This window comes from Rhinolophus sinicus, linkage group LG16 (assembly GCF_036562045.2).
Source record: "Rhinolophus sinicus isolate RSC01 linkage group LG16, ASM3656204v1, whole genome shotgun sequence".
NCBI classification, from domain to species: Eukaryota; Metazoa; Chordata; class Mammalia; order Chiroptera; family Rhinolophidae; genus Rhinolophus; species Rhinolophus sinicus.
Genome location: NC_133765.1, coordinates 20,046,796 through 20,065,970, shown reverse-complemented (window position 1 = coordinate 20,065,970; position 19,175 = coordinate 20,046,796). Strand labels below are relative to the sequence as shown.

General features: G+C 49.0%; 2 protein-coding genes across 2 annotated transcripts; one reads left to right on the top strand and one right to left on the bottom strand.

The window, feature by feature from the left end:
* Positions 1 to 2,254: 2,254 nt before the first annotated feature.
* On the bottom strand, positions 2,255 to 6,250 carry DUSP18 (dual specificity phosphatase 18). The gene is made up of 3 exons (XM_019743135.2): positions 6,112 to 6,250; positions 5,875 to 5,942; positions 2,255 to 3,093 (listed from the first exon to the last, which is right to left on the bottom strand). Exon 3 carries the CDS (start codon positions 3,021 to 3,023, stop codon positions 2,457 to 2,459), a length of 567 nt encoding a protein of 188 aa, XP_019598694.1. The 5' UTR covers positions 3,024 to 3,093; positions 5,875 to 5,942; positions 6,112 to 6,250; the 3' UTR covers positions 2,255 to 2,456.
* A 26-nt stretch (positions 6,251 to 6,276) lies between these two features.
* LG16H5orf52 (linkage group 16 C5orf52 homolog) lies at positions 6,277 to 13,427 on the top strand. Its single transcript, XM_019743138.2, has 3 exons — positions 6,277 to 6,667; positions 8,789 to 8,897; positions 12,092 to 13,427. Exons 1-3 carry the CDS (start codon positions 6,402 to 6,404, stop codon positions 12,299 to 12,301), a joined length of 585 nt encoding a protein of 194 aa, XP_019598697.2. The 5' UTR covers positions 6,277 to 6,401; the 3' UTR covers positions 12,302 to 13,427.
* Positions 13,428 to 19,175: the final 5,748 nt, after the last annotated feature.

Genomic DNA, 19,175 nt, shown 5'->3' with positions numbered 1-19,175 from the left:
AATGGGCGAAAGAGTTGAATAGATATTTTTAAACCAGAGGGCGTGTGGAAGGCAATTAAGCACACAAAACAATGCTCACCATCATTAACCATTAAGGAAAAGCAAATTAAAACCACACATCTATAGAACGGCTAAAACAAAAAATACTGGCAGTACCAAATACTGGCAAGGATACAGAGAAACTGGATCTCTCATAGTGGAATGTAAATACAGTAGACACTCTGGAAGTTTCGCAGCTTTTTATAAAGTTAAACATAACTTTTACCCTATGACTGAGCAAGCCCACTCCTGGGTGGATGCCCTAAATGAAAACTCAAGTTCACACAAGTTCACATAAACTATACACAGATGTTTATAGCAGTTCTATTCAAAATTACCCCAAACTGGAAACCTAAATATCCTTCAGTGGGTGAGAGTAAAACAAACTCTGGGACATCCATACAATGGAATACCACACTTAGCCATAAAAAGCAACATGTCCGAATCTCAAAGACTTTACACTGAAAGAAGCCAGTCTCCAGACGTTATATCTTCTATGATTCTGTGTGTGACATTCTGGAAAAGGCAAATCTATAGGAACAGAGAACAGATCAGTGTTTGCCAGGGGCTGGTGTGGGGAGGTTTGACTACAAAGGGGTAACATAAGATTTTTTGGGGTGATGGAACTGCTGTGTCCTGACTGTAGGTAAGTAGACAAATGTGTTAAAATACATAGAACTGTACATATGACAAAGTTGATTTTATGGAATGTTAATTTAAAAAAAATGTTTAAATGGAAACAAAATATATCCAAATAAATTTCTCTTTAAAAATGCTTTAAAAGAAATTTTCTATCATCTGGGTTTCTTTCAGAAAGGCAGCTTTGTGAGGGCTCTGCCCCGCCAGCCCTGGTGTTTGTGGGTCTGTATTCATCTGTAAAACGAGAAGATCAGGCTAGAACTATGATTTTCCTTCTCCCCCCACCTTAAAATTGTACCTCTGGGCATGCCTGTTGTGGAAGTGGAGGGTGGGTAGGTTTGGAGACAAAGGGCACTTGGCTGGCACTGAGCTCTGGACCCACCGAGCAGTTGTGCTTTTGTCTGTCTCATATATTGTTTGTCTGCAAACCTCTGTATTAGAATAGCTGGCCTTGAGCCAGCTGCTCAGCCCCTGGGGGTTTGAGCAATCCTGGATTTCAGGGCCTACTGGGGGACATACTCATTTGCCCCTTTGGCATGTGTCTTTGTGGACCCAGCGATCTAAACAAGCCCATTTGGGGGGAGCTGGAAGTGTGCTTCTTGCTTTAGGACCCCTAAATTGCACATGGATTAAACACAATGAGAACTCTGAAAAGGCTTCAAAGTCTACGTCTCCCTTAAGGTAGAGTTTCAAAGGAGTCAAACCATTTTGTTTTCACATGGGATGATTTTTGGAAGAACACTTTGTAAACTGTAAAGGGCAGTGCACAGATGGGGGAAGTGCCATTATGAGGATGACTCAACTGTGCTGACGTGCACCAGAGGCCCAGGGCACATTCACGAGAGCGGCTGGTCACGCGAAGCACCTACCGTGTGCCAGGCACCATGCTAAGGAATCGTTGAATCTTCATGACAACCTGTGAGCCCTTCCTTACTGCCATTGCTTTGACAGATGAGGAAACTGAGGCCCAGATCACATTGGCAGGAGGGGACAAAGCTAGGTTTTGGGTCTGCAGTTCCAGCTTTCCGAGCCCAGGCCTGTGAGAGGAACCCCTGAGGCCTCATGTTAGGCCTTGTTCCCACATGTGCCCTGGAGGAAACTAATGCCACCTTTCACCAAAGGCTCGTGGGGGATTGTTATGTCAGGGGCACTTAGAGACCTTGCCATGTACAACAGCACTCAACAATGGAATGCTCTCTTTGAGCATAAATCCAATATAGAAAAACCAGAGTTGGGCCCCTGTGGTTGAAGGTGGATGTGGGGATGGCCTGGGGCCCCTCAGGTTCCCAGAGCACCACTGAAGGTCACTTATCCAGTAGGTTGGCACTTACTGTGAAAAGCAAGGAGGTGCCATGATGCTTAAGGCTCTGGTTTTGGGTTTGAAAGAATGAGGCGGATTGTGGCAGACCCATTTGTAGGTTAGTCGGTCTGGGGGAGGGCCACAGGATTCCAGGCTTCCCATATGCTTTGGCCGCCGGTCCATCTGACCCGGGCACCACTTGCCTCACTCACTCTCCCCTCTAGCCACCGGCTATGACCTGTCACTCACAGGGTAAGAAAACTTATCTTCACCATCTTATATTTAGTGAATTTAATCTTTAAAGATACGGATTACAAGGTTAAAAGCTACAGCATCTTTCCTTTTTTCTTGCTCTTATAAAAGGCGTCATCTGGTTTTTTTCTGCCTCACAAAAGCAGAATGTTTAAGTTCAGATCTTGGTGTCGGATCAATGGCAGATCTGCACCTCTGACCCCGGTGCCGAGGCTGGCGATGTGGCTCACAGTGGAATCATCAAACGGACCTCCTTCTCGTAGATGTCAGGGATCATTCCCAGAGGGGAGTTGACCATGTGCACAGTGTTCTTGCCAAACAGCTGGAACTCATAGTGGATAAGCTGCTCCCAAAAGCCGTTGTTGGGCCGGATGATGGGCCGGCATGACTTGGTCCACTTGTGGGCATCCAGCAGGGACATGGCGTGGTACTTCATGAGGTAGGCGAGGCAGAGGGCGGCTGAACGGCTCACGCCGGCTGCGCAGTGGAGCAGCGTGCGGCCCTGCTTCATCTCCACACTGTGAATGTGGTCGGCAATGGAGTCAAAGAAGTCACAGAGACGCGAGACGGGTGTGTCTGCCACAGGCACCTGCACGTACTGGATGTCCTCGTAGAGGGTGTTCACCACCTCCACCGAGACGTTGATGACCGTGGTGATCTGGTTGCTGGAGAGCATGAGCTTGTTGTTGGCGGCCACCCCACTACTGATATACAGGCTGCTGGTGACCTGCGAGAGGCCGCTGACCGAGGGCTGCCGGAACTGAACCGGGAAGGTGCCCGGGGCTGCTGTCATCAGGCCGTTAGGTCAGCGGCCAGTGAGGCATAAAAGCTGCCTCTTTCTCTTAGGCTGTGTCCATGGAACACTGCAAAGAGGGAGAGAACATTTAGAGAGCAGGAGCCCAACTGGGCCAGCAGGCTAACCCCAGAGGATTTCTGAGAAATGGATGGATGGGCCTATAGCAGGATTCCCCACGGTTGTCCTCTGACCATCACAGAATGACTCAGGGAACTTATCAGACACTCAGGTTCATGTTCAAATCCACCGAGTAGGCTCTTGGGGTGAGGAGCATGAATCCGCATTTTCAGCATGCTTCTCAGGAGACGTAATGTTCATTGCCCTGCAGGACAAAGGACAACCCCGAGACTGGCACTAAAGGCCTCCACTTGAGGGGCTCCACATTTTCAGCTGGGCAGGCCGACTTGTGTCCTGCAGCTGAGCCCTGGCCTAACTCTCCACTTAGGCTCACACAGAGGTTCTCCCTTCTCTTCAAAATCCTCTCCTCCCTTCCAGCCCCCCTAAGTGGGAACCACTCAGATAGTCTCCCTCTTCAGTCTTCTGATTTTATGCTCAAATCATGAGACTCTGAATCAGTGACAAGAAACCAGAGTCCACGGTGCTGGGAGTCACTGGTGGGATAAGAGAGAGGAGGGTCTTAGCTTCCCCTTTCCAAGAACCATCTCTGTGAAGAGACAAAAATGTGCCCACGTGAAACTGATCTCAAATTGTAGTCCTACATCGTTAACCACGCTCCTGCACCGTGCCTCTCAGGACGGCCTGAGGAAGAGGGTCACTGAAAGCTTTCTGGAGGCCACCACAGCAGCCCCCAAGGTCAAATGCAGAGAGGCAGAGGGGCCGCAGGTACTAGAAAGGCATACAAGCATGATGGTGTGTGCCACAGGACTGTGGCATGCACCCCAGGAGGGGCAGGCCCCTGTTAAGAAATCCCAGGCCCCTTATTCTCCCAGTCTTGAACAAAGCTGTAAAAATAGCACATCCTCACGAGTTTCACTGAAATAGGAACACCCGGACTTAGAGCACACCCCTCAAACCAAACGGCAGTCTTCATCCAGTACAGACAAATAAGAAGCCAAAATTCTGTTCCTCTGCTTAATATTTCAGTGGCTGCCCACTGTCAGGATGAGATGGAGTCCCTTAGCTTGGCTGTCAAAGCCATTTACAGCCTGGCTCCTGCCCATCTCTCCAGCTTGCTATTAGCCTTCCCTACGTACTGAAGGGCCTCAGCTAGGCTGAGCTACTTGCAGTTCTGTATGGACATCTGGTCCTGCCTTTGCTGTTCTCAGTCCGTTCCTTACAAGCTTGTCAGATCCTGATCTGTTACACTCAGCAGAACCTTGGGGTCTTAGCCAAGGATCACTTCCTGAGGGAAATCTGGGATCACACCCCTCCCCCACATTTGATCAAGTCTCTGCTCCAGGCTTTCTAAGGCCTGTGCTTCCTAACACTTCCTGAAGGTGTGGTTTTGCCTTGATCTGTCTGTGATTCTATTTGGGATATCACTGTGTCTGTTTTCACTCCTACTGTATTACCAGTGCCAAGCTCCGTGTCCCCACAAGTAGGTGCTTGATAAATACTTGTTGAATGAGGAAATATTTCCAACAACCACTATTCTGCCTTCTGAGAGGTTTTCTGGGAAGGATGAGTTCTCTGCCATGTTTCTCTAGAATTTGGAGGAAGAGCTAGGTGTAGGTGAGTGTGGTTCCTAGGCTGCTAGGAAGTCCACAGGTTGTATAGGCAAATCCTACCTGCCAAGGCCTCAGAGTCAAATACATCAGGCTCACCCCAAGAAGGGTAGATGGGGCTGGTTTGTTCTAAAGGTCATGTGAGGGCAGGGAAAAGCTCTCCTCTCCCAACCCAGCTGGAAACCTAAATGCTAAGGAATGTTTTGGATCCTCCTCCAAAAAACCAGAGAAGTAGACTGAGCTCCCCCCACCTCAAACTAGGTACTCTGTGGACAACAGGACTAGGGGAGACTGCTGTTCATCACAGTGACAAAAGGTTTGCAGAGGAGACACTGCTTTTGGTGAGGGTAGTGAAGGGAAGAGAGTCATTTTCATTAGGTGCTGGGGATACTGAAATATACAAGACAGCCATCCCCTCCCCCCCTTACAGAGCTCTAAGTCTAGTGGGAGAGACAGACATTAAATAGGCGATTACAACAGAGTTGGAAAATAAGGATAACAGTGCCTATCTTATAAGGATCTTCTGAGGATTAAATGAGGCAACCCAGGTAAAGGGTTTAACACAGGGCCTGGTGCTCTAGAAATGATAACTATTCTTGCTGTTATTAAGGAAGTTAAAATGCAGGGCATTATGGGAGTGAAGACTAACGGGATTTACTTCAGGCCCAGCTAGGAAGCTGCAAAGATCGCCTGAAGAAATCACACACACACACACAAAAGAAATGACACAAAGATCTGAAGAACGGTTAGAGACCGGGAGGAAGATAGAGAAACAGCAACTTGGCCGCAGATCAATTTCACTATTTTATAGCCCGAAAAGCCTTTGGCTTTCCTCATCTGGTTCATCGTCAAAGCAGTATAACAGGCCGGTGTCTGGAGTTATAATAGCTCTATTTTACACATGGGGAAAGTGAGGCAAAGAGGGGACATGTCTAGGGTCACAAAGCAGGGTCCGAAAGCCGATCTTCCTGGTCTCATTATACGTGGGAAAAGTCGGCAAACACCGTGGGGCGTTCGTTAATACTGGGTTATAAACGAGGAACAAAGTCCACGGGTTGACAGTCCACGCCCATTTCCAGGGGAGAGTCAGATAGGTTTCCTGGGAAGTTGGCGTTGGAAGGGGCTTCCTCAGCTACTGAGTGTCCAGACCCAGATGGTCTTACCTCTCTCCCGCGGGCAGGAGTGCAAGTTCGTTCAGGAAGCAACCGCGCCCGAAGCCTCGGACCAGGGTCTGGGGACAGAGAAGACCCGTCACAACCAGGGAGCCCCCATCGCCCGCGACCCGGCGCTCTGGTTTCCATAGCAATGGTCCCTCGAAGCGGGTAGGAATCCGCGTGCCGAGTCTTTGGAGAAACCCCGGCCTCGTCTCCCAACCCTGAAGCTGCCCCGCCCGAACTTACCCGGTTACCGCACCCCGCGATCACGCGGGGGCCACAGCAGTTAGCCGAAAAGCAGGGTCCGCTCAGCGCGCGCGACAGCCCACGCCAATGGCCCCGCCCGTCTCCACAGCAACGCGCTGTGTTGCATCACGGCACCCGCCGAGGGACAATCCTGCTAAGTCCTCAACCTCCGGACTCCGCCCACTGCGACCCCGTCCCTCCTCCCTCGCTTGTCTCCGGGGCAACGAGCGGTGCTCCGCGCGCAGCTTCTGCGCAGGGAATCACTCCACGTCCGCGCGGGCCCACGGAGCATGGTTCCGGGTCTGGGTCCTGTTACTGAGTCGTTCCGTAGCGTGGAAAACGCTACTACCCAGCAGCCCAAGCCCTCGGTCACATGGGACCTAAGTTCGCCCTCTGCTCAAGCAGCCGCCGCCCAGGCGACCACCAGTTCTGGCGCTTATCCGCGCTCGGCCTCCCGGCGCGATGGGCCCGGCAACCGCCCCGAAATCAACGTAGGGGCCCAGCCGCAGATCTGCTTCCTGCAGCCGCGGACCTCGCAGCCGCTAGTGCTATTCAGGTGCGGCGCGGGTGCCCAGAGCGTTGATCAGCCCGAACTCCCACGGACCCCTGCTCGCTCAGCTGGGCCCTGGAACACCGGCCCTGGCTCTCCCAGAGCCCAGCCCTTTCTTAGACCCCCAGGAGAGTCTGAATTTCACACAGACCGGGGCCCCAGTTCCTTTGCAGTCCAGCTCTTTGCACCGCCAGGAGCCCGGGAGCCAGGATGCCCTCAGCCCGGACGCCCAGGAGAAGCAGGAGTTCTCACCTGCAACTCACATTCCTCCGATTGCACCGGCCCTGTACTCTCCCAGGCTTGACTTCGTGTAGCCCGGTGGTCCCCAGCGCCCTTTGGGCCGAGTCTTGAACTTGACCTTAGAGTCTGATGAGGCCCAGATCCCCTCAGGCTTGACACCCCTCTCCTCACCACTTTGCCCTGGGAAAGCCCCCAGTTCCCCCAGCCCGCCCCCAGTCCCCACAGACCCCAACTTCCCCCCCCCCCCCAAGCCCGTCACAGCATCCTCTAGGCTCCCACAGAGGCCTGGCTTTGGAAAACATTTGATTCACGATGTTCATTATTTATTTCTCGAAAGGGAGTTATGTCCCGTCACTGACTGCCTTTTTTGTGTGGCTTCCCAGGAAGTATTGGTAAATTTGGCGCACCACTGAATGGGTGAAAGGTGTTTTATGTCTTTAAAAAAAATTTTTTTTATGTCTTTAAAATTTTTAAGTCTCTTTTTAAAACAAAATTTGGGGTACTTTTGTACTCGTATGTGAACACCTTCGTCTCTAAACCAGCCTTTTTCATCACCTCATGCCTTTGCTGTCAGAAAAATGTGAGGAGAGATTAGGAGCATTTGTTTATTTCTATTATTAGTTTGTGAATGTAAAACCATTCATAAAACCATAGTTCCAAATTGGCTGAAAATGAATTAGAAAAATTTTTTTTAATCTGTCAAAACGTTTTATCAATTGTCTTTTTTGTCCTTTGAAAGCAGTATACACTTATTATAGAAAAATCAGACAAAACAGACAAGCAAAGTGAATGGCCAGAAACAATCACTGTTAACATTTTGGTGTATATTTTTCCAGATCTATTCATATATATATATACTACAACATGCCTACACATATATACATTTTTTTTTTTGGTTGGTGGTAGTTGAGAATGTCACCAACAAGTTCACTGTTTTGTAACCTGCTTTTTCCTCCACCTAACACACTATGAATGTCTGTTTTATTCATAACTGCATAGTATTTTATTGTATCACCTAACGAGAATTTATTCAATTGCCTCCCTATTGTACATTTAGTTTCCAAATTTTAGAAAGAAAATGTGAGCAATTATTTTGAAGTGGGCAAAAAACGTTTAATGGTACGTAGTTGTAAAACTATTTCATAGTGTACCAAATTATCAAAAAGTGAAAACAGTGCCTGGTATTATCCATGTTTGACTAATTCCTCATTTTGACCAAATCATTATCTCTAGTCTCACTTGGCTCCATTTTACTCCACCCCACCCCATCCCTTCTTCTACCTCTTACCCTCCAGAGTCTCCTCAAACATTTGTCCATCCCACACTTTCCTCACTTTAACTTTTTCCAAACTCCTTTTTCCCCTTAGAATTCCCCTCTTAACCAACCTAACCTCTGTCAAAACTCTTTATTGTCTTTTCCTCTGCTTCCTCTGACCCCCCTCCTACAGGTTTCTCTTAGACCTAGGCCCTGGAGCAGGTGACCCCACCTCAACCCCCCTCAAATTTATCCCTCCGAACCCTACCCTGTAACTTTTGCTCCTCTCTTCTAAGACCCCCACCTCCCATTTCACCCTGCATTTCTGCGTAAGATGACTGCTCCAGTGAACAGTTCTGAGTCCCTGTTGATACTTTTCTGGGACTTTCCACATCCTTCTCTGGATGTCTTTTCCTCTCCTCATCCAAGAAACACCTGTTTAGCACACATTTTCCACAAGAAGAAACCTAGGCTTACTCCCTTGCTCCTCTGACTATTATGACAGAGCTGTGCCTTGCCCAAGAAACCCAAGGAAGCTTCAGCCACTACTCTAGGAGCCCATCAAGTCAGGCCCTGTCCTAGCCATGGCCCCAGCCATCTCAACCTGTACCACCTTCCTTTGCCCCGTCCAGCTTAATGAATTCCAGTGAAGCAGCGGTGACAAAATTTTTACCCAAGAGCCATTTATCTCGGGTGATAATTCGTGACAACCTCGGTGCACAACGACTCTATGAGATGGAGGTAAGGTCCTCGCAAGCTTTTGTGTTGGGGGCTGTTAGTGGCTTGCCTCATGTTCATTTCACTCTCCCCTATACCCTGGGGGGAAGATCACAGATCTTAGAGGAGATAGGGAGCCATCAAGGTGCCCTAATGCAAATCCCATTTTACAGAGAAGGCAATCGAGATTCGGGGTTACTGATTTGCCCAGGGTATCACAGCTGTTTCTGGGCCAAGGGAGCCAGGGAAAAGGATTTCATGTCTCTTGGCTCTTGTGGCATTTTTGTCCTCAAAGCACATTACCTTTCTATTTGGGGAATCCGTGAATGGATTCCTACTATCCCTCATAAAAAGAAGTTTGGGTCCTAAAGCTTGAAGTGGCATCAGCACAGTTTGGCCAATTTATTTTCCTTTAGGGATTCCCCCTCCCCCCATTTTTCATATGAGAATTGAGTCACTAATACTTCTTTGGTTATGGACAAGTAGGGCTTGCCGTGCTTAGCTGAAAGTCCTCAGAAGAAGGGGAGGGAAACCACAGTGCCATCACCCCACAGACCCTGATTGATTGATTCATTAAGTCTATCCTTAGGGCCTGCTTGGGACAGGCACTGCTTTAGGCACTGGAAGAGACTCGTGAACACGATGGACTCCAAGAACATGCTCATTTCTTCAAGCAGAGCAGGCAGTGCAGAGTTAAGCTGCTGTCCCCTTCTTGACTCTGCTGAGCTTCCCTCCATGTTCCAGGGCCAAATCTGGATGGACCCATGGGATTCTGACATTGAAAAGAGTGAGGGAGGCTTAAGAGATGGTGCCAGATCCTTTTAAGGGCCACAGAGACCAAGAGAAGTGTAGAGGCCTGCGTGTTTCTCCCTCTGCTAAACTTCCAGTAGCCTGGTGTAGTGGAAACAGAGTGGACTCAGAGATGGGCAGGCCAGCATTGTGTGACCTTGGGGGAACCCACGTTACCTTCAGGACTCTCATTTCTCCTTTATAAAATAGCATCTATTAGGATCCTTTAAGTTGCAGGTGACATAAACTGAACTTGAACTAGTTCAAGCAAAATAGAGAACGATGAGTTTACATAATCAAGGATCGATAAGAGAGGGTCACCAGTGTTTAAAATGAGAGAAGCCAGGGCCTCTGATACCACTGTGTGTGTCTTCTACTCACCCTCTCCATCTACTTTTCTGCTTCTTTCTGTATCTTGGCATCATCAGGCTAGCTGTCCCTGGGGAGAGTGGCCACAGGAAACCCTGGCCTGTAGCCCAGAAAGGAAATGCAGTGCTTCCACTGTTGCTTGACTTAGACAAATCCTGGAGAAGGACTCCAGTTGGCCCCGGTTGGGTCATGGGCCCATCTCTGTCCTAGTCACTGGGGCCAGGCGGTGTGGGCTATTCTGACTGGCCCAGGAGGGGTTGAGGGCCACCCCTATAAACCAGTGGGTGGGGAATATTGTACCTCTGGCAAGTAAGGTGAGTATCTCTGAGACCCTGTCAGCGGAAAGTGTCCCAAGTTGGTTTTATACGTACCCGAGGGTGGTGCCAGCCTCCAGCCATCCAGGAGTTCTCTTTTTAAAGCTGTATTGAGCCCTTATGTATTGTAGCTACTCACTGTCCGTTATGTATTATTACCCTATTTCATAGTTCAGGAAACAGGCAAAGGGAGATGGAGTAACTTCACGAAGGTCACAGAGTGCATTGTTTCAGAGTTGCAAACCTGGGTCTGACTGACCATCGTGCAGGGTGTTCTCCCTTAAGGACAGGGCCTGTCTCCTTGTGTGTAGACCTAGTAACTTGCTGAGGAGCTCGGTAGATTTGAAGCCTGAGTGGCAGCGTGGCAGTGTTTCTGTCTCTCCTGCAGAAGTGCTCACATTAGGTGAAGAGGCAGATTTGGCTAGCCACTGGTCCTCAGGACCTCAGTGAAGACAGCTAAGGTCTAGTGTCTTGGGAATCCTCTGAACACACTCTGAGAATAGTGGATGATGGCTGATATCTCTCCATTTATGGCCACGGATCTCAAGTCAAGCTCAAGGTGAAATCACTCGTTTAGAGCGACCAAAAAGCTAGCTGTCATGAGGATAAGCTAGAAAATGGTGCTATAAAGCAGCCACTTTACTTTTCAATGGCTATATCAGCATCATCTCTGGTACATGATAAAAATACAGATTCCTGGCTCCTATCCAAACCCTACTAAACTAACATCTCTGGGATCTATATTTTTATCAAGCAACTGAAACGTTTATGATGCTCAGCCACGCTCAGAGACCACGGATTTGAACGATGTCTTTTAGTGTCCATATTTTCTGCCACACACCCTCCCTCTTCATCCCTTGTCCCCAAGATCCACTCAGGCACTGATTCCTGATGTCAAATTATGGCAACATTGACTGGCCCTGATGGAGCTCACCTCTGCGTACATTATGCCGGATATTTTGAGACAATGTCAGTGCTTAGAATCCCCAGGAGAGTTTGTTAAAATGTCGGTTCTCAGGCTCACCTCCCACTTGGTTCTATTTCAACATGGCCAACACTTTGCCATCCTTCAAAACCAAACCCCCATTTGTATGCCAACCCTTTCTGAGGCTTTTCTTGCTATCCCCCTCCTTGGAACTCTATGGGGTTTTTTTAGGGATGTATCACTCTACCTTGCTTGGAAGTATTTGGGCATGTGTCCCATCTTCCTGATGAGGAAGACCTACAGCTAATTTTTCGTAGTTTCCACTCCACAGCTAGCTCATTGGAACAGATGAGTGAGTAAGATAGAGGACGTGCCTTCCCAGAGTGTACAGTCTTGTTGGGGACAGGACAGAAATGATAGAAGAAATAAGTAGAGTTCAGTGTGATGTGGGGGTTGTCACAGATAATGTGTGGGGAGCACTAAATGAATAATGGGGACGGTGATGGGAGTTAACGAAGGGCTGAGGGACAGGATGCACCCTTTCTTCACACCTTCCCCTCCCTCTTTCTGACCAGTCTTTAAACAGAGGTGTTGAGGTAAAAATCAGGCTCCTAGACTGCAGACTGTCAGAAGGTACCATAGGGGTTATCTAGCTCAATGCCCACATTTTACATGAGGGAAACAGGCTCCCTGTGCATCAAATTATTTATGGCATATTGGATCCAGCTGGCACATTATCCCCCTTCCTATCAGCAGCACAGAAGCCTCTCTTGCTATGCGGTAGTTTCTTCATCCTAACCTCACCTCTGTGTTTTTGTAAGATAAAAGCTTCAGACAAGACCAAGAAAAAGATGGCCCACTTGTATGACCATCTGAAAAAAAAGTTCATGATGGACCAGCTCAGGAAGCTGGGGCGCTGGAGGCGGGAGTCCATGAACATCCAGCGGTATCTGGATAGCATCCGAGCTCGCAAGGTCTCATTCCAGTCTAAGAAGAAAAGCCACGGACAAGTGCCTGCCCCTGGACCATGACAACACTAGGCCGACAAGAGGAGAACACGTAGCAGCGAGCCAGCCCACACCCATGTAGGAGAACAATAAACCGACGCCAGCAGACAGTGGAGCATAAAAACCCTAGTGATTCAAATATTTCTTGCCCTCCCATCCCCTCTGTTCTGGTGAAGGAGATCCTCATAGTCCCGTCGCTGCCTGAGTGGAGGAGGCTGAATCACGGCAGCTTCCATGGTTAATTAAGGCAAAGACCAACCTTTGGGACCCATGCGTCTGACGTGAAATGCCAGGCCAGGTGCGCTGGGACAGTGGTACCTTAAACGGGAAGGGCTCGGTCATGCCACTGCCTGGCATTCCAGTGGTAAGGAGATCAGGGTGGGGCATCAGACAGACCTGGGTCACATGCTGTTTCTGCCATCCATCAGCTGTGTGACTTTGTAAAACCTCGCTGAGCCTCTGTTTCCTTATCTGAAAGAATGGGAGAGAGATGAGGGAACCTACCTCCAAGAACTGACATGAGGATGTGGGGTGCTTGGCCCGGGGCCGGTCATTTCCAACGTCTGTCATCATGATGGCTTCAGCCTTGCGAGTCCCCACTCCTTGGTCTGCCTGCTGTTCCAACTACACCCCAACAGTCCCCACATTGTGCCTTTACCCGAGCAGGCCCCTTGTCTAGAATGCCTCTTTCGTCCCCTCAGGGCTCTCAGGAAACTGCATCATTCAAGGCTTATCTCACCATTTCCCCTGCAAAGCTTCTGTCTCCAGCCTGCCCCTCACCCCACCCTGCCTAAGCCACATGGTTTTTCCCTCCCCTCTGAACTTGGAGTACCCATGGTGGCTTTATGCGCCCTTGTGTAATCGCTGTTTGGGTATTTGTCCCAACCCTTTATGAGATTGTCCAGTCTGAGTGCAGGAAGCAAAGATCCTCCAGGATCAAGGTCAGGCCTCTTCTGTGACACTTCCCCTCCTGGCCTTGGTAGAAAAGGCTACTCCTTCCTGTGACCACACCTCTGTCTGCACCGAGCAAGTGACTGGCCAGTTCTTGTTTGCTCCGCGTCACCCTGACTACATTGTAAATGTCTTAACAGCCAGGACACTGGCTTGTTCATCTCTGTGACCACAATGACAAGTAAACAGGGTAATAAATGACTGTCTTATTCCTTTTTGTATTACAGCTTCAGCACTATGCGCAGGGTAAGAGCCCAGTACATATTTTTCAAGTTAATCAAGTCCCCTCATTTTATAGATGAGGAAACAGGCCCAGAGAGATGACCTGACTTGCCCAAGTTCACGCAGCCAGTTGGTGGCCAAGAACTAGAAGCAGGTTTCCTGACTGCCGTGGCGTGGTCACTCTGCATCACCGCAGCTGCTCGGGAAGGACCTCAGGCCTCTTGGTGGCTTTTGGAAGTCGTCCACACTCGTCCTTGTCCCCATCATGCCCCTCTAGCACTGCTGCCTGGCTATTTGTCAGGCTTTCCTCTAAGCCGAATCTGAGCAAGCCCCCAGCCCAGGGGACGGCAGGGGTGAGGAGCCCGATATTTGTGATGTTCCTGTTTCCTCCCTTTATGATCTCTCTGTGAGAACTGGAGTGTGCTACTTTTCAGTGGGAGCCAAAACAGTTCTTGTACATTTTCTTGGCTGAGCACAACTGATTAGAATAATTGATTTTAAGTGTTTAAATTTTATTATACAAGCAATATTACTATGTTTGCAAAAAACCCCCAAAAAACCCAAAAAACTGCCCCCACACTTTTCTATTGGATCAGCCACGTCCAGCATTTTGGTGTATTTGTTTCATTTCAACAAGTCTTTTTCCTTACCACTGTTTCTAGAAAGGGAAAAGGCTTTGGGGATCCTGGAGTCTTCAGAGGTTCCACAGAGTAGCCCTGGCCCCTCTTTTCTCTAAAATGTCCCCAGGAACTCTCCACCTCCTAGATTTTACCTAACACAAGCTCTCTGAGCCTCATCCTAGCCACCAGCCTCATGCACCCTTCTCCCTTGGATGGCTGGCCTTGGCTGAGGGTCATTGGCATGTCATGCTGTGGCCCAAAGGACTGGGGGACCCCTGGAAGTGGAGTGGGTGGGACGTTGGCATGTCAACCTGAGTCACTTTATAAGCCACTAACTCTCCTCTGATTGTGGGCTTAATTTTAGTCTTCCCTTTTTTGCATTAAAAAACCAGATCATGTTGCATTTAAGTAGGAAACAAGAAATGATGAAATTCTGGAGAGGTTGCTTAATTATTGGGAGGGAAAACGATTAAAGAGAAGGGAAATCAATGAAGGAAGAATGGAGGGTGTTGGATAGGAAGATACTGTTTGAGCAATAGAATCTTGAAGCTTAAGGAGGGGTTTAGAGAGTCTTTAGTCCTGTGGATATGTACCCATACCCACACACAGGACTCAGTTCAAATGAAATCTTAACCTGGAAGCCCATTCAAGTCATCAAAACCATTGACATATTAGTGTTTATTGAGCACTCATGTACCAGGCACAAGGCGTCGCTCTTTCCAAACATGATTCATTGAATCCTCCTAACGACAAAGTAGGTACTTTTATTAGCCCCATTTTATAGATGAGAAATTGAAGTCCAGCGAGTAAGAATCCTGCCTAAGGTTGGGCAGCTAATAAGTGACAAAGCCCACCTCAAGCCTGTCTCACTCCAAACACCTCCTAACGACCATTGATAAGCTCCTATCTTTTTCACTCTAGTTGGAAGCAGAGGGCCCGGAACCTGGAGCTCTCTGGTGATTTCACAGAAGGTGTTGTGCGGACCTCAGGTGTCACGTCAGTTACCTGAAGCCAGTTATTTAACAGAGAGCTAGACTAAAACCCAGGTCTCTCTTCTGCCAGGCGGCTAAGAGTAACTTGTCACCCATTCTAGGACGAATAGGCGGTTAGGGAGAGTTAGGCTGTGTTAGGGAGATGTGGACGAGGAAGGTGTTCAGCCGGGAAGTGGAGGAAGGGGACACAGGAGTCCTCCTGACTGCTGCCCATTAGCTGTGAAAAGATGTTCTCAGTTTCGCCTTCAGGAGATCTTGGTGGAATAGCTTTTGTGTCTGAAGAACTGTGCTGATGGCAGGAGACAGATGAATGATACTCTCTTTTCGAAGCTATCAATTGATTTTGAGCATGCCTTTCATTCTTGCTGAAAATACATTTCATCTCTTCCTCCCCATCACCAAATGCACGTCACTACTTTAGAGTACTTGGGAAAATTTCCCAGTTGAAAAAACTTTCTGGGTGCAGTGGGCCTTGTTTCTTCCCTCTCCAGAATTTCTCCATGACCTGAAACAAAAGGAGGGAACTTGTATTTATTGAGCACCTGTTACATGCAAGGTGTTTTATATCTTACCTCATTCAGTTCTCACAACACTTGTCAGGTATCAAGCCCATCTTTCAGGTGAGAAAACTGAGGCACTGAAAGGCTAAGGAACGTGTTCAGAGTCACTAGGTTTGAACCAGCTGCCCTGGCGATCCTCAGCTTCACTGTGAGCACCGCGCTCAATTTCAGCCACTGTTGGCTGCAGAAACTGCTCTGTGAGGGATGCCCATGTGTGGGCCTCCTGTTCATGACCTGGCCCTGATTTTCCTCCTGGGCCACTGCTGCTGACCTCAGTGGTCAGTGACACGGCAGGAAGGAAGTCTTCGATAAGGACCCATTCCCCTCACGGCAGTTCCCAGCTCAAAGCTGTCTGGTAGGGGCAGTGGCTTCGGAACCCCAATTGGATATGGAGCAGCCTGCCAAGGGGCAAGGCAGCTGAAATTATAGGGGCAGCTTGTCAGGGAGCAGGGGGAGGCAGGTAGCTGCTCCAGTTGCAGCTAAGAGTGATCCCAGAGTTCTATGTATTCATTCATCCATCCGTCTGTCCATCCGTCCACTCTTCCATCCATCCTTCCCCTCACTTACTTGTGTTCATGTGGCCCTTCGGCATATAATCAGAATATAAAGGTGGAGGAACTGGCTTTCTTGTTTGTTGTGACACCTCTCGCGTTTCCTGATCAGTGTGGGTGGAAGTGGGGAGACCTGCTTCTGACCTTGGGCAAGTAACACCCCGTTCTTGAGAGTTTAGAGAGCTGGAAAAACCTTAGAGCTGCCTGTGCAGGTCATCTCTCCTATTTTACCAACACCTAACTGAGGCAGGGAGTGGGGAATTGACTTTCCATGGTCAGCTAGGAGATTAGTACTGGGTTTGGGACTGGATCCCACGGTGCTGCCACTCATTTGTAAAGTGGGGGTGGGAATCCTGGCTCTCCTCACCTCCCGGGATTGTAGGAAGGACTCCATGAGGTAAGGGGTGGGAAAGGGCTTTGAGAACTGAGGTCACCAGGCCAGAACACCCTAGAGGTGCAACCCAGGCGCTTGGTGGCTGGGCCGGGACAGATCCCACAGTGACCACAAGGGGTCAGCAGACGCTTCTGTGCTCTGCAAGGTCTGGGGTACGGCGCTTGCCTGTGTGCAGGAGTCTGGGAGGGACGCCCTCATTTAACTCCTGGGGACCCCTAACACAAACAAGAGGTGGGAACACACTCCAGCCTAGCCCCTTGTTGAATCGAGAAGTGTTATTCTGGGTATTCACAATTCAGAGCCTGGTCCAGGTGCTGACTTTGGAACTCTGCAGGGCTGAGGAGGCAGAGCCAGGCACAGGCCTTGGCCTGAGACCCCCCTGGGTTTCAGCTCTCCCACCTGCAACTGGGGCGGGTGCTGGTGGCTGTGGCACAGAGCTTTGCACAAATAATGCTCCCTAAATATCTGCTGAGTGAATGCGAGCAACTCCTGATCTGAGCAAAGCCAGAAAAATCCAGGTTTATACAAAATGATAATTCGGGGTGAGTTTTGCTTTACTAATGTATCACTTGACAGAATGGTTCCTGATGGGATTCCTTTAGCCAATGTGCTCACCTGGGAGCATTTCAAAGGTCCACCCATCAAGTCACTGTCCTTCAAGTGCCTAACCCCCTTGGGTTGAGTTGGGTCGCTCGGTTACTGGTTCTACCCCCACCCAGAAACTTTGTGACGGTCTTTCTCAGTTCTCCCTGTGACTCACCACACTCACCTTCCCCCTCGTTCAGTATGTGTTTATGGAGCTCCTTGTCTGGACCAGCCACTCTTGCCACTGGAAATAATCCATGAACAAACCTGACTCAAGTGCGACATTTGCCTTGTTCAACCTTTTGGCCACTGGAAATGCTGCCCACAAGCCTGGAGGGCTGCCTGTATCCTCATCCTTCACTGTTGCAGTGAAGATTTATTTGATCTACATGGGTCCTGCAGTCAGACGGCTCGGAGTGTGAATCTCAGCTCTGCCTCTTAAGAGAAGTCATTTCCCCTTCTCTGAGCTTCGGCTCCCTCATCCGAAAGCCAGGAATAACTGTAGTATCAGAGGCTTGTTCTGAGAACTCGGGGAGCTAATGCTCATCAGGAACCTGGCATGAGGCCTGGCACCTCCTGGGGTAAATGTGAAGTGGGTTGTGGTAGTGATTGTAAATGTGGTGCCGCACTTGGAATTGACACATAAACCTCAACAGACAGCCTAGTGCAGGGGAGGGAGCCCGGGAATAAGGAGCTAGAGATAGGGGTTCAGCTTCTGTGTGTGACTCCTTAACTAGCTCTGAGACAACATACATCCCATCTCTGGGCCTTGGTGGACTTCCCTCTTCCCTCGTATTTCATTTAATCCCATAGGAGGAGGAAGTGGGACTGAGAAGCATCCATCGCCTACTAGGGGCCTTGTAGCCTCGCTGTCAGTGAGTGTCTGTTGGGAACCTGGTCATGGAGCAGTAGTCAGTCACTGGGGCCCCACCAAGCCTTCCAGTTGTTCTATGAGGCTGAGGGCACGGACTCCACAAGGATGAAATGATCACAGGGAAAAACTGATCCATAGCTTTTTTTAAAGGGCACAGTGGGAGGGCCTGATCCTGCGGAAACTAACTTTTCAACATTACTCCCCATACTTCTTCCCATGAGCCAAATCTCATGAATTTTCTCTCTTCTCCAAAGAGGCCCCTTGATTTTTCTACCTTGGACCTTTGATCCTACTGTTCACCCCGCTAGGAATACAGCCCTCCGTCATCTCTACCTGAGGAAATTCAGCGCAGACCTTTTGGGGCCTGGCTCCTGGTTTACCTTCTTCACAGAGCTCATTGGAGGTGAGCGCTCCCTTCCTAGACTGGACCCAGTTCATTCATCTCATACCTTGTGCTGTCTTCATTCACTAGCCTGCCTCAGTTCTCTCATTGGAGCAGGCGCTCCTGCCAGGCAGGAACTGGACTAGTCGGCAAAAGGGAGGCTTGCTACCCCTTTCTTTGTGAAATTTGCACGCTGTACCACCAACCGTATTCTCTGGAGCTCCCAAGTCATTTCCATTGCTCCAGAAATTCTGCATCTCTATCACTGAGGAATCACTGACTCCCCAGAAAGGTTTTCAAACAAAACCTATTAACAAAGGGCAAAGCAGAGGTTGCTCACGAATAGTGCTCCTGGGGCCAAATGCAGGGGTGTGGGTTGTATCAGCACCATGTTTTTCATGCTGTTGAATTTAAGCACTTTGGGTGGGGTCTGCAAGCCACAGATGCCACCACTGCCTATTGTCCTAAAGCCAAGTGCACGCATCGCCCTGGCCCCTAAAGACACCTGAGTTTATGATCGCCCCAAGGTGTTAGAACACAGGTTCCTTTAAAATATTTAATTTGTTTCTAAAACTTTGAAACTGTTATACAGGCACTATACACAAATTGAAGCATACAGGGTACACTCATATAATGAAAGGAGAAACCCCCTCTTTCTCCTCTCTGGGGCCACTGCGTTAATAATTCTAAGAACACAGATCCTTAAAATGAAATTTATGGTCTTCATAAATTGTATGTAAACTTTTAGGTGTAAATGTTGAGTTTTA